A 15,585-nucleotide genomic window follows, 5' to 3' on the forward strand; every position below is an offset into this window, starting at 1 on the left:
TCACTAATTAATCTATTAGAAAATTAGCCTTCCATTGAGGAAAGTAGTGATTGTCAAGATAGGAGAACTTTGTCTCTACCTCAGGTATCTAGGACAAGGCCACTGCCTCTCATGAGTTTGGCAGGGCCCCATGAGACTTGTGCACAGCTCAGGGAGCTGATTCACATAGTGACTTGACCTTTGCCTAATAATATAGACACTTTCCTTCTTGTTCTCCATGATGCCACCAAGGTACACTGGTCTGCTGAAGATTAGATATTTTTCCTGCCCTAGATCCCATCCCCACTGAATCTCTCCATGAACTTATTCATATGCCTTTATAAATAAATGTGCGGCAGGTGCCACATAGCTCCTTTCTCCCATCAGGAGAGAGGGCTCTGCCTGACTTCAACTTTCTGCATCTTGACTCTTATTTTCCTCATTGCCCGCCCTCCTCCCTCCTGAGTGTTAAGAGCTGCCTTGGATGAGGCAGGTACTCATTTGTGCATCAGTAAAGTGTAAGAATTAAGTGACATAGGAGCTGGGGACCAAAGTTTTAATCCTAAATATTTAGAAACACATCCACTATGACTGGATTTCTATTTACCTGATGTTTACTGAAAAGGGAAATTGAATCAGATTTCTAGAATGTTGTCATCTAATTCTAGGGAATTTTATGCAAGTGCTAAACGGAGAATCTAAAAGTACAGAAAACTAAGAGTAGTAGATCAGTGTTAGATGATAGCAAGTAATCAATAATTTTCCAGTGAGGTTATCTGCACAGAAATTATTATAATGGTTAATCCTGAAATTTTCCCAAGCTCGGTGGCATACACCTATAATCCCAGCACTCAGGAGACTAAGGCAGGAGGATGGTTGTGAGTTTGAGGCCAGCCTGGGCTACAAAGTGAGTTTGAGGTCAGCCTGAGCTGCATAATGAAACCCTGTCTCAAAAAGATAAAAACAGAAATAGAACAAAAAATCTTGAAATTTAATCAGAGTAAGGAAAAGTTCCTTAGTTATCCAGGGACAATGAGTAAGATTAGTAGATGATAGCTTCTAGTATGGTCAAAGGACTCTGAAGAGTTGGGCATATTGCAAAAATTAAGTAGAAAATAAATTGTAATGCCTAGAAAATTGAACACTAGAAATTGAGAACACTGAAGGTTAAATTATTCCTATTTCAAGGTCAAAGTTATGACCAGAAAAATGCATGGCTAAGGTAAGATACTAAAAGGAACATAGCATAGCACTGTTGGCATCATCAAGAATTACAGCAGGGTTGGCAAGACTCAGTGAATTAGGAACTAAAATCTCAGGAACGCAGACTGACCTGGCATGTGGAAAATGATGGCACCTATAAAACAAAACTCTCAAGTCTTACACGACTGGGCCACTTATTGATGTGAGTGACATTTGTTTTATCACAGGGCTGTGGACATATCCTAGTTTTTATTACACAAGACTAGCCAAGCTTTGCAAATATAGATGAGCAGTTTACTTATCAATCCTTAGGAAAGTTTCACAAGGTTTCTGTCCTGAAAGTACTGTCGTGTATTTAGTGTAAGAATGGCAATGTCTTTATAGGACTCAGGAGGGAATTAACAGAATGAATCACTTTGCAACTCAGGTATGTAGTAGCTTCTATGAAAAATTCTGCTCCAATCAATCTATCTATCATCTATCTGTCTATCTACCTATCTATCCATCTAGCTATCTTCAGTCTAGATGTCACCAAAATTGAATAATTTCTAAAAGATCTTCCTTCTGAAGATAATGTTAACTTGACAATAAAGGAATTCAAAGTTATTTATTCATTCTTTAGTTCAACAGGTGGTAGTCACTTTTTCAGACTAAGTCAGCATTTGCTGTCAGCTGGCACACGTATACCTGCCCTTAATTGTTCTCACTGATTAGTTTTAAATTATTTCTTAGAGCCTTTGTCTCTCTCAGTTACATGGGAAATTATTATTATCTTGTAATAAAGATAACTCAGAGAATACAAAAAATCAGATCAATAGAAACTTCAACATAATAGAAATAAACTCACAGTGAACTAAAAATAAAATAGCACTTTAAAATACCATGGTACTCTTCTTTTAAAACTATAATTAGCTTTTGCGAGACATGGAATCCAAACCTGATTTTACTTTACTCAGTGGCTATACATCCCATCCTTGAATTAATTTTGTACTTTATGGTTACCTTTTTTTATCCCTTAGAGAAAGAAAATGCTTACACATCTATCCTATTTAAATGTCCTATACTACCTTTCAAGGTACCACTTACTAGAGCTCAATAACTAGTTAGCTCTATTCGAAGTGAGCCGCCATGTTACGGTAACTTGAGACCATACCTTTCTCCTTCTGGAACAAGAGATTTTTACTGTAAATTCAGAAAAGATTTTCCAGTTGCTGGACAGACTCTTTATACCATACTCCAAATTTTCAGCCCAAGAATCAATTTTATTTTGGATTTTTTTGTTTGTTCGTTGTTGAGACAGGTCTCACTGTGCAGATCAGGCTGCCCTTGAATTCACTATGTATTCCAGGCTGGCCTTAAACTCATGGCAATCTTTCTGCTTCAGTCTCCTGAGTGCTAGGATACAGGTGTGTGCCACCACACCCAGCCCTAAGAATTAACTTTATACTCATCTCTGAATTTTGAACTCACACTATAACCTGAGATAAATTGCCTCATTATAAGCACTGTTATGACATGCAGGTATGAAGGTAGAGTCACAGAGGACACTTCTAGAGCTGTTTTATTTATTTTCATAATTTGTTAGCTTAGAAATTTCCTTTGAGTTGTTGCAAATATACTCATAAAACTAAAAAAAGAATGATCTGATATTTAAATTTTCAGGTGATTCTAAAATCATTCCAAGTGATTGAATTTATAACTAATTTTGCTTTTACTTATAGCAAGTACCTTTGTTCAGGACTGTTCACCCTTAACCAAGGGTAATCATAGTAGAGATTTATATCTGAGTTGGTTTGATGAAACTAACTGGTGAGTTAAGTTAATGAAACATACACAAATAGTGAGGATAAGGACTTTGCTTCTAAACTGGGTGAATTACCTAGTTATAACGTTTGCAACATTTCGATCTTAGTTCATTGAATGAAAGAAATGAAAGAAAATAAAGTCAGTGTAAGCCTCACATGTTCATCCCTCGCACACAAGTCAGATTCAAGTGTTTCACACACGCGCAGCATAAAGGCAATGGCAGGGTTGGCTACACACACGTACCTGAAGAGAGTCTGCACGTTTACGATGGTCTTGGCATCGGCCATGTAGTCTTCCTCAGCACTCATGGTACTTTCTTTGTCCACCACCACCATGTTGGCAGCGAAGGTCACTCCGCACCTGAGCAAATCATCTAGGCTTTGATAAAGTCAACAGAGAAAAGTAGGCTTTAAATAAACCACCATGTTAGAATTGTTGCTCAAAATTGCTTGTTGCTGTACTTTTCTGAGTTGCCTTTACATGTGCTTACATAGCGTGTGCATAGGTAGTACTAATGGGAGTTATGATATAATGTTAGCTACTGATAGAAAATATTTTTTTTATTTAGGGAACTTTTAGATTTGATTAGGTATCTGTTTCAGAGCATCTATGTTAAGAGTGTTTATTTTTTAATATTTATTACTTATATATGTCATGCTGGGAAAGAACCATTTTGCAATAACAGTGTGTTACAATTATGTTTTTACAGTTAATATACTACCTCAACCACAAATTTACTTTTTTATTTCTATGGTGCTTTTGGTAAGAGTAGAGATGTATACTCTTAATTTACATTGTCAGCCTTAATGAAGAAATGTGAGATTATGAAATGTTTAGTTTTAGGTCTTTATCATTTCCTTTATTTTACTTATTTTTGCATATATTTTGATGCAAGATCTCTCCGAATTGCCCAGACTGGGCTTGAACTCTCCATCTTCCTGCCTCAGCCTCCTGAGTAGCTGAGATTACAGGCAGGCACCACTGTGCCCTGATTTATTATTTCCTCATATAAAAGTTATGGGCTAGAGACGATTTCTATAGAACTGAGCATCTTTAAATTGAAGTAATATCTGTTGTATTTATGCCTACCAATTACCCAATCCAAGTGTTTAAACAAGGGATTGAACAAGCTGATTTGTTTTGCTGTATGTGGTGATTAGAAAATTAAAAGACAAATATCTGTGATGTATTATAGTCTTCTCTCCTAACTCTGTTAAAATACCTCACTTAACCCTTTTCCAGTGAACAAAAGAAAAATGTGTTTACCCTTAAAGCTGAAACAGAGCAACTGTTCTCCTCAGTGACTTTGCTTTAACCAACTGGAAAAACTAGAACTGAAGAGTTATGAGAGATTAAACTTAAAGGGGGAGAGTGCTCTGCAGAGCTGACTGAGGACAGATAAGAAGAGACAGACTTATCTCACCATCTTTCTATTTAAAATAGGAAGAATAAAATTTAAATAACTACAGTTCTTAGATTTAGATTCTTAGAGTCAGATCCTTGAGGATCTTTTCCAAATTAACTGATTGAAATTAGCTACCTCACTTTAAGGGGGATTGTTTGCCTTTTGTAGCAAAGTGGGAGGCAGGATTTCTTACTCTGTTATTAGGTGAGAGATTATTACCAAAGCTTTGAGTCCAAGATCCCCAGGAGTAGTCCAGAAAAAATATTTCACTTGAATCAGGAGCAGTGTTCTGTGGCAGAGATTTTATGGCTAAAACTGTGGAAACAGAATGTTATTCCAAATAAATTTCCTATGGTATGAGGGGCCAGGACCATAACACCCAATCAATATGATAGTCTTCAAGCTTAAGCTCTAGGGATACTGGGGTTTTCCTTTTATTTAGGAAATTCATCGTAGTTGCTCTTACACCTACAAAAACACATTTTGAAAGGAGTTATCCAGGGGCTGAAGATGTAGCTCAGCAGTAGAGCACTTGTCTAGCTAGCCTGAACAAGGCCCTGAGTTTGAATTCCACCCCCAAAAGACTGTGATACGGCCCCTTATCGAGCATAAATATGATAACTAAGTCATCTGTTTTCAAACCACATGATATTTTAAATTGCTTCCTATATTTCAGCTTTCACAATATTTTTCCCATGTATTAAAAAACCAGTTTAATTAGAATTATTTTAGGAAAAGGGAAAAGATAAAGTGCTAGAAGTTATGTATGACTGGATAAAGAGAAACAGTTAGATGTTAAGATAGAAAAAGATAAAGACTTAGTAATAATTAAGCTGAACTTAATACTTGACAAAAGTGTCACTACAAAATAGCTGTGTTAAATTGCTCAGAGCTACACTTATCCACACGTATCAGTTAAGTCTATCCTCAAAAACTCTGGTTGTTGTATTCTACTCGTAACATTGGAAAATAGTAATTATCATTAAATATGCATTTAAATCAACAGAAAATATATACAAATCCAATGATATTCCTGAAAAGTGTAGAGGCTCATTTGTTCTGCAGACTTTAATTTTAAATCGATATTTTTCTATGTATTTAGTATTTAATTTAAGCCCTTTCCTTTTTAATAGACCAACAATTCATTCGCATATTTCGTGTCTGCCTTTAATTTCTGTATTCCATCCACACAATGCCTTTCTCCAGTGTGTTGCTTTACACAGTTCAGCCACCGGATGGCAGCCCAGGAGAGTTAATGCGAATGAGAAGAGAAAGACGCTATAAATACAGTAATCCAACTGACAGTCCCTCCCTTCTCAATCTTTTTGATTCCTTTTTCCAAGACTAGAATTAGGAGTGTGGGGGAGCATCCTTAACTGTGTTTCAATTCCTTCAAAGGAGTTTTTGAAGTAAGAAAAGTTTCAAACATCCAAAAGAGAATAGTATTGTTAAGTATAGCATTATGTTCTGTCTCCTGCCTTTAATAATTATCAATTTGTAGCCAATCCCATTTCATTTTCCTCCCTAGGAAGTTAGTGCTCACAGTTCTTCTTTTCTTCAACACTAATACTTTCTCTAAGAAAAATTTACTTCAGTTTATATCAGAAAAGACAGAATGTATTTTATGTTTTTAATGTCTTTCTCATGAATTTTTAATAAAATACTATCATTTCAAAGTTATATTACTGTTTATAAAATATATGTAAGATTTAAATGGTAATTTTAGTAACCTGCATTTTGATTATTTAGCTAGTATTATGACTGATGATCTCAATTATACTAATGTAGAATGAAGACTAAATATATTTTAATCTGGTTGACCTTTAATAGATCCACCTAATTAATCAAACATTTAAAGGTTATAGATTATTTTAACATTTACAGGGAAGTATGTTAGCACTAAAGTTCTGTTTGTTCCTTTTAGCATTTTTAGAATGAAAGATAATGTATTTAATATGATTCAGATACTGTAGTTCTCTGTTCTTTAACGTTTTATATATTAATAACATCACCATGATGCATATGTAAGAATATATATTTTTGTACTAATGCACGATGCATGATATTTTGATTAACACTACCTTAAAAATTTTGATCTCTGATACTTGACTAGAATGAGCTGTTGAGATGTTTGTATTTAGTGGCTGGGGGTGTGGCTCATCCTACCACTCTTGCCTTGAATGCATAAGGTCCTGGCTTTGATCCCCAGCACCAAAAAAACAAAAAAATGTTCCTATTTAAAAATCGAAGCTAAAATTATCTAAAATACTTTGGAGATTTCCACACAGTTTATATTAATATATCAATGCATTTTTCAGGCCACTGTAACAATAGCAATGTGATAATTTGGAGGACACAATTTGAAATAGCTTTGGAAAATCACAAGATGGACATGCAACAAAATTTGCTTTAGTTCAACAATAGACTACTGCTTAGAAAATGTAGTATGAGTTACACAAGCTCTACATGCATGCGCTATTATATTTAAAAAACTGACATGGCAGAGGACACTCATCATGCAGCAACAACGCACAGCACATGACAAACCACAGGACGCTACACTACTTATGTGTCAAAAATTTTGTCACCTACTTGTCAATAGAGCCCACCATGTAGTAAACCATTGGAAACCAACAGATTGCATCCAGAAAATGCATATCTGGCCTAAGTAGCAGATGGGTTACAAAATGAAACACAGTGTCACAACGGGGGCAGCACTTCTAGGGAAAGGAAGCAAGTTGATTTACTTTGCATTTCCAAAACTAAATACTGATGATGAGATTCATTCCAAGAGCCTTTTTCTTAACATTAATTAGAAAATATCATTTGTATTTATTTTGAATGGCACAATGTACTTGGAATTATAAATGTAAGTATTTCATCTTTGTAAATCAGAAACATTATGGCATAATTCTACAGAGGGTTGAATTCACATTCTTAATTATGGCTAAAACCTTACCAGTGCATTTAAAAGTTATTCATGTAGAGAAGGCTTTGAATATTTAAAAAATGAGTTTTTTTCTGAGATGTGAAAAGCATGCGTTACAAATGCCTATAAGAGTACCTATCATGCATGCCTATTGCAATTTTCTCCTAGGAATGTATGCAATCACAATATGCTAAACTATGCCAAGTATAGACTATATGCTGCAGCAAATAGGTATTACACAAAAATTACAATGAAAATATTTCACCTTTTAGTTTATTAATGTGCTCAATACACATTGTTTAGCAAACACTGTTTATGACTCTGTTACACGCATATTTGAGGAAAGAACCACCAAACTAAAAGCTTAGAAATCACTCAATATACTATATTCACTTAATAATACATCTATTCATCCATTTGCTCAGCATACATGCATCCCCAAAGTTTATTTTCTGTAATAAACACTTTCAAATAGGAATATTGTTTAAGAATACAATGTTAGCTTTTAAGGTCGACAGAGGATTGTGAACACAGGTGCAAAAGCAGGAAAATAGAATCCATGTTTCAGTCTGCAGCCCAACAATACAGAGCTCTCAGGAGGCAGGGAGTATTTCAGAGAAGTGCTACTTAATTTGGAAAGATGTGCAGGCGTTTGCCTGGTATAGGAGAGGAGGGAAATTTTCAATCAAGGCAATTTAAGCACCTGTTATTTCCCAAATGCTTAGACGCAGCCAGATCAACTGTTTTCCTTCTTGTCCTAATTTTCCCTTTTGACTATCTTCCTGTCTCTAACAGAAAAGAAACTTCAGTTCAGTAAAGCATAAGAAGCCTTCCAATGACTATCACTGCTATAATTTTGACTGAAGTCCTCTAATCCTTACATTTACTTGTAGTCATTTAAATGGCCCGATGTTATTACAGATTCTAAGCATACCACAATTTATCTAAAGGATCCTCAATGGTTTAAGCTATAAATTCATTTCCTTTTTGCTCTTAGTTATTATTATCATTTTTAATATATTGCTATGAAACACAACACAGGTAGGGACAAATTTGAATAATGTGTTGTATTGGATATCATTTCTCCAAAAACATTCACAGAATGGATATTAATTGATTACAGTTGATAAACTTTTTAAAGTTTCTGAAGTCTTGTTCAATGGTTTTCAATAAACATTACAGCTACATACACTGCGTGTAACAATCTGATAGCACGTTAGGCAAAGATTTCTGTGATCTCCCTTTTCTAGGAATATCCTCCTCCTGAACATTAGGAGGGCCATTCTGACTGTGAGCTCCAGGACCTCCTTGTCCCTCCTACATGTCAAAACTGCAGAAGCATGTACAGGGCTGCAAGTTCCAGATGCATGGAGCCACCATTAGATTTTGTGACAGTTTGAAACTCACATTTGTCTGTATCTTTTGGGAGGGTTATTATTTTTATTTTATTTTTTCCTAACTTTTCATACAGTTCCAGTCAGATAAAATGGGTATTCCAAGTGCCAGTATCTTGTATATCAGTGTTTGGTCCAGTTCATTAGTAATTGCAAATATGTACCCAGGCTAGAATAATCTGTTTGTAAGAATGAGTCAAAATGTATTCTTTAGGTAGACATCATTTCAGTTCCTGTATGCTGCCTTCTCTGACCCTCTGTCCATTGTGATGTACCATTCTTCTACAGTCTTAAAACATTTAACAATATTGAGTCATTCCACTCCATAAAAGCATTGAAAACTTTCTAATAACAAATATTGAGGTTGTGAGACAAAGCATGTCATTATGCTATGTCAATCATCCTGTGAGAGTTGAAACTGAGACTAAAGCTTCTGCATTTTGTTGATTTATCTAGTGGAAATTATGAAAACTAATTAGTCATCAGAACTATTGCTTTGCTTTGGGAAACTCAGGGATTTTAGTCATATGTAACTCTGCCAAACCAGTGTATTTACAGGTGGCAAGGAATCTTCCAAATTCTTACAACTTGCTTTGAAATCATAGTGGCATGGTTCATTGTTACATGAACTGAGGTATGTTATAAAGTAAGACAAGTCTTGGGAAATATATAATCAAAGCTATTTAATGCAGAAAGAGTACTGTGTCATATTTGTTAAAATGGATATGGTATATTTAATACTGCTATGGAAAAAAATCACTTAAAAGAAAACCTAAAATGTAAAAAAATTTAATTTTTCATGTGCATGTTTATGCTGAAATATTTAAAAATATCAACACTAATGTTTACGACAGCATTCTGCCCAATAATTCAGTAAAATTAATTATTTCATAACACCTTAACAGACTGATCTTTTCACTCATTGGAAGACAGTTAATTAGCAAGCATCAACTTTCTTTGAGAAGCATTACTATTGAGAAACACTAAACAAAAACATGAAACCTTCAAAAAACTAGATGTCAAAGTACAGATGAAAAGTTGAGTATACAAAGAGAAAATCATTGCTGCAATACAACAAAATATATATAATTTCTAAAAATGTGATTTCTACATAAAGAAGTCCTAAAAATCACATTAGACCCAAGTCTATTACCATGCACCAAACTCAAGTCAAAATGGATCACTGATCTCAATATTAAAACAGAAACACTAACTCTATTGGAAGAGAAAGTAGGTAAAAACCTTGAAGACATAGGGGTAGGCAGAGAGTTCATGAACAAAAACCAAACTGAAACACTTAGTGAAACACTTCAGAGAATCAATAACTGGAATCTCATCCTACTGAAAAGTTTCTGCACATCTAAAGAAATCACCAGCAAAGTAAAAAGAAAACCCACAAACTTGGAAAAAATTTTAGCTGATTGTCCCTCAGACAAAGGACTTCTATCTAGAACATATAAAGAATTAAAGAATATCAGCCCCCCCCAAATTCAAAGACCCAATCCAAAACTGGGCAGCTGAGATGAATACACACTTCTCAGATAAAGATATACAAATGGCAAATAAATACATGAGAAAATGTTCAACATCATTAGTCATTTGAGAAATGCAAATTAAAAGAACACTGAAATTCCATCTCACCCCAGTAAGAATGGCTAACATTAAGAAATCAACCAATAACAAATGATGGCGAAGCTGTGGAGAAACAGCAACCCTTCTCCACTCCTGGTGGGAATGCAGACTGTTGAAAACACTGTGGAAATCAGTTTGGAGATTCCTCAGAAAACTAAGTCTAGAGGTCCCATTCAACCCAGCTATTCCACTTCTGGGTATTTTCCCAGAAGATCTGAAAACATCATATTATCACATCAATATATGTGCACTTATGTTCATAGCAGCGCAATTTGCAATTGCTAAATTGTGGAAGCAACCCAAATGTCCATCCACTGAGGACTGTATAAAAAAATTGTGGTACTCTTCTATAATGGAATATTGCTCAGCTATAAAGAAAGATAAACTGGAGGCTTTTATAGTCACAACTAGAGACCATACTCATAAGTGAAATAAATCAGACTTGCATGTGCAAGCACTGCATTGTCTCACTAGTGTAAAACCTGAAAGAGTGAATAAAAACTAGGAGGTATGATAGACATTGTGAAATGAAAGGAAAATGCTCGAGGGTAAAGGGCAACTGGAATGTGGGAAAAGAAGAGAAAGAAGGGGAAATTTGGTGTGTATGTATATACAGGATAGTTCACATAGTTGTTCTACTACCTTCATTTCTTTGCTGAAACTGTTAATGAGTCCTTGAATGATCAATATTGCATGTCTCTGTTTTGCTGAGAAACCACTTTGAAGATATCAATATGTAATACAACAAGCATTGTTAATTTCCTATCACTGTATTTGTAACTCTGTATTGTCTGTATTGTTCTTTTGCTATTTTGTAAAAGGTTGCCTGTTTGTTAATTTTTTCCTTCTTTTATTTTTAAAATGAAAAAAACTAGAAATCACATTAAAGAAAAGAGGTAAAACTGATCAACAAATTTAACTATAAAGCTCATAAAATTTTTACATGTAAGCAATAAATGTGAAAATAGCTTATTAAAATGCAGGGCTCAAAGTTGTTTTATATATAAAGCATAATTTTGTATCAATAACAGAAAGGTTAATATAGCAAGAAAATATATCTTGGCTAAAATAAATTTGCTGACCAAAATAAAATAGTAAAATTAGGGAGTATATAAACAAAATGATTTAACATACATAAAAAGTAATTGATCTTAATAAAAAGTATCTGAATTAACACATTCTTTACAGTTCTAACTGTAATTCTATTGAGAAACGAATTAGCCTACTTAGCCTAAAATCTATTACTTAAAATCAACTACTTAGCCTAAAATCTGATTCTTATAAAACCTTCAGAAATTGTCATTATACCCAAATATTAAATTCTGATGATTGCTAAGAAATGAAAAGCTTTGTAAATCTGCATCTTTTACAAAAATGAAAACCATTATTTTCCTTCCCTCTGAATTAACAATCATAATACATTTAATTTTGCTATTTCTAATTCAAGAAGTGAGTATAATATGTCTTTTTATTTTAGGATTTCATAATTCTACTCTTGTGTAGTTTATTTATTTGTAAAAATATTGAAATTTAATTGCAACTACTTAAAATAAACTTCATTTTTAATTAATTGGGTCCCCTAATAGCAAATGCAGCGGTGTGAATAGTGACCTTTTTTTTCTTTGTTCGTGTTTGTGCTTGCATTGTTGATTGACAGAAGGAAAAAGAAGCTTCCTGCCTGCCTTTCCTGTGCCAGAGCCTTTGCTGATGCTTTATGTGATTACCTTACAGGGCTTCACAAGAACCTGAGAAGTGTGTTATCGCTTTCACAAATTAGAAAATTGAGGCTTAGAATCAAGAACATTTAACAAGCTTAAAAGGGTAAGATTAGATCTTTATCTCCAACCTGCCTGAGCCCGAAGTTAGAATTTCTCTAGTAAGGCACTAATTTCTCAAACAGTTCTATCATTATTTTTAAAATAAGTTAAAGTGTTCTTGGCATTACAAGTGGAAAAGATTCACGTAATAAATGGGTAGCTTAAAGGAGACTTTAATAAAAATTAAGAGCAAAGCCTGGATCTTGCACTTCCCCTTTGTGTAGTTTTGGGTAATGTATTCTAGCTTTTGACTTGCTTTGCTGGTGTTATCAGATGACTAGATGACCTTTATGCTAAGGCTGCAATCAAAATATTTGATATCAGGATGGCACAACATAACAAACAGAACAGATGGTCAGCCCATCAGAACTGCCACCAGCTCTGATGAATTGTTAAAACTCAGACTTGCTCTAATAAACTAAGTGAAAGATGTTTTGCAATATGATACGCTTATTTAATTTCCATTTGCACTGTAGAAGTTTTCTGTTAGAAAACACCGAGAATAGGGGCTGGGGATTTAGCTCAGCGGCAAAAGCGCCTGCCTGGCGAGTGCAAGGTCGTGAGTTTGGTTCCTGGTACCGGAGAAAAACCAAAAAACCAAAAAACCAAGAAAACACCGAGAACACCTAGTTCATCATATTGTCTGTATTACAACTTTTACTTACATGTTTAAATTTCATACTTATGATCTGTTGTTTTAAAATTTCGTTATACTGAATTAATTATTCTCCTGCCTGAATTTCCTAAAGAGTCATGCACTAATTTTATCTTCAGGATGGTCATGTCAAGTTAAAATAGAGTAAAACTCTGAAAACTAAGTAATAATTTAGAACTGTACACAGCCATCATTGTAAAAGTTTTTAGAGCATGGAAATATCGTAAAGAAGAAATATCAGTTTTTTGGAAATATATTATAAGATAGATTGCAAAATACTAGCAATTCCAGAGGAATAGGTGTCTCTCTTTAAAAAGAAAAAAAAAGATTGCATAAAACTTCTGGGAACAATATTTATTAGTGTTTAGTTTTGTGTCCTCATTATTGACCAATATATGTCAACAAAGGACAGCAAATAAAAGCGTTAGACGCCACTTTTAGGAAGTACACAGGAAGTTATTGGATCTTACAGCACAGATTTTTCAACCTAACAAATATATCATAATAATCATGGCAGATAATAATATAACAATACATTGAAATAAAGTCAAATCTTACAGTAATAATCAAATAGCAGTATCTTGTGAACAGGTAGATTCTAAAATGTAAATCATTAGGGAAATGTCACAATTTTTTTTTTGGTACCAGGAATCAAACGCAGGGCCTTATGCTTACCAGCCAGGCGCTTGCCCCGCTGAGCTATATCCCTGGCAAGTAATGTAATTTTTAATGCAAAAATATTCTAAATTTAAAAGTACTCTTATTTTCAAAAATAATTGAAAATATATATATATGATTTCAAAAATCAAAGACTGTAAGATAGACAAGATCATACAACCAAAAGAAAGATGCATTAGGAATTGCATAGAAAGTTCTAACCCTACAACTGACTTTGGAAAAGGTCAGACAACTTCTTTGGCTCTGCTTTATAACAGGTGTGAAGTAAAATCACCAGTATATTTGAGTCACTCAGCCTTTAGTTTGTGGAAGTGTTTACACTGTAATTTTTAAGCTTCGAGTTTTTAAACTGTTTGGCCCGTCTCTCTATGGCTAAATTGTCTCTATGTAGTATGAATATATTGCTTATCAAGATAAACTGCAAATGCTACATCAATATTTATATATTCATATTTTTTCACACAGACCAATTTGGTAAGTAGATAAAGAATTTTAAGGTTTTTCTGTGATTGATTGATGGAGGGAATTATGCCTTTGCAATCACATTACTTTAGAATCCTAATAAACAAATCCATCATTCTGGAGTCATTTTGGTAATTTATGTATTCAAACCCAGAGAGGGAGCAAGGTAGTAACTTTCCAGTCTCCACGAGGTGCCCATAGAAATGATTCCTTAGCTCTTACTCACTGGCACGATGAGGTCAAGAGAGGGTAATTAGTGTTTCCGAGAGGGCACTGCATAACAAGACTGGAGACTGAGAAAGAAGAGTCCCTCTCTATTATGATTTGCATCAAAAACATCCTGCAGAATGTTAGTGTCACAGAGTGGGGCTTTTATGTGATGACTTAGATCATGAGCTCAGAGGGCTACGAGGAGGTAGGGCCTGTCTGGTCCTACCTAGGCAACTAGGTCACAGGAGGCGTGCCGCACCTCTTCTAGGGTTCTCTTCCGTGCATCCTGCTCTCCAGACTCTATGAAGTAAGCAGCTTGGCTCCACCATGCACTTCAGCCAAGATGTTTCTCCCACGAGCCAGCCTGCTGTAGACTGAAACTGTGACCCTAAATAAGCCTTTCCTTCAAGACGCGTGTGCCAGGAATTCTGTCCCAGCAGGGGATAACAGTTAACTAATACAGTCTCTATCTCACAGAGATAGCTCCGCTCCCAAATTTGATTTGGGAGATTGATTTTGGGGGGAAGAGTTACACACCAGGACAAGAATTTTTATCTTGAAATAAATTAAGAAGAAGAAAGGGTAGTTTTTGCTTTCAGCCTACAAGAGGGATACTATAAACACAGTTCCTCTATTTCCTTCTCAAGTGTCTTCAGTTCTTTCTGTAACCTGGGGCTTGAATTGACCCAGTTTGACTCAAGTCCTCTAAAACGAGGCTACTCTCAGTTTGCACATTCTATCATGTGGGAAGCAGATACATCATAAATAAAGAGTCAGACCTTGACAAATTTGAGTGCACATAGTGAATTCAGCTGCTCTCTTGTGCCAGCCCAGCCTTTCCTTTGCAGCTTTCCTCCAGAAAAGCTTCAGAATCAAGACTGTGATCAGAGGCATGGCAGGATTTAGCAACCTGGCTATTGCTGCAGTCACTCATCTCACAACCAATTTTTCTCTTCCTAAGACTTGTTTTAATACACTTTCCTTTGCTCTGACATTGGGTCCAGGTGTCTGTTTACCCAAGCCTCCCCTCAATATGCCTCTCTTTTCTTTAATGCAAAAGAGGTTCTAAGAAAGTCATTGTAACATCACACCTGCAAAATTTTCAAAGAAAAAGTCTACAAGTGTGCTCAATTCAGTGGTACAGCTGTGAAGACGTCACTAAAAAAGAGACATCAAGTGAGTATTTTGATGTTGGTACATTCAGAAAAACCAACACCATGAAGCATAATGCACCATGAAGTTATAATACCTGTTTAGAAAAACTTCTTTTGATAAATTTAAAAGCAGTGAGAAAGCAATAGAATTTGGTGCATTTAATTTATCCCAAAATTTACATCATGTTGGAATGGATGAAGTAAATGAAAGGATCCTAAAATATGATCTTGATCTAAGGCCCACTGTTATTAATTTTCTGT

The 15,585-nt window shown here is 34.9% G+C and overlaps 1 protein-coding gene across 2 annotated transcripts in view; it reads right to left on the bottom strand.

Annotated features, from left to right (window-relative positions):
• The window catches only part of Kcnt2 (potassium channel, sodium activated subfamily T, member 2), a 360,773-nt gene that overhangs the window by 85,132 nt on the left and 260,056 nt on the right, over window positions 1-15,585 (bottom strand). The window contains exons 20-21 of one of the 2 annotated variants that reach the window (XM_005375110.2): window positions 6,986-7,057; window positions 3,232-3,366 (exon numbers count right to left, since the gene is read on the bottom strand). In XM_005375110.2, the coding sequence (XP_005375167.1) occupies window positions 3,232-3,366; window positions 6,986-7,057 (207 nt within the window). The remainder of the gene's footprint in view (window positions 1-3,231; window positions 3,367-6,985; window positions 7,058-15,585) is intronic. The other variant, XM_005375111.2, reaches the window with a different exon arrangement.

This window comes from Chinchilla lanigera, unplaced genomic scaffold, assembly GCF_000276665.1.
Source record: "Chinchilla lanigera isolate Chin_1 unplaced genomic scaffold, ChiLan1.0 scaffold00005, whole genome shotgun sequence".
NCBI lineage: Eukaryota > Metazoa > Chordata > Mammalia > Rodentia > Chinchillidae > Chinchilla > Chinchilla lanigera.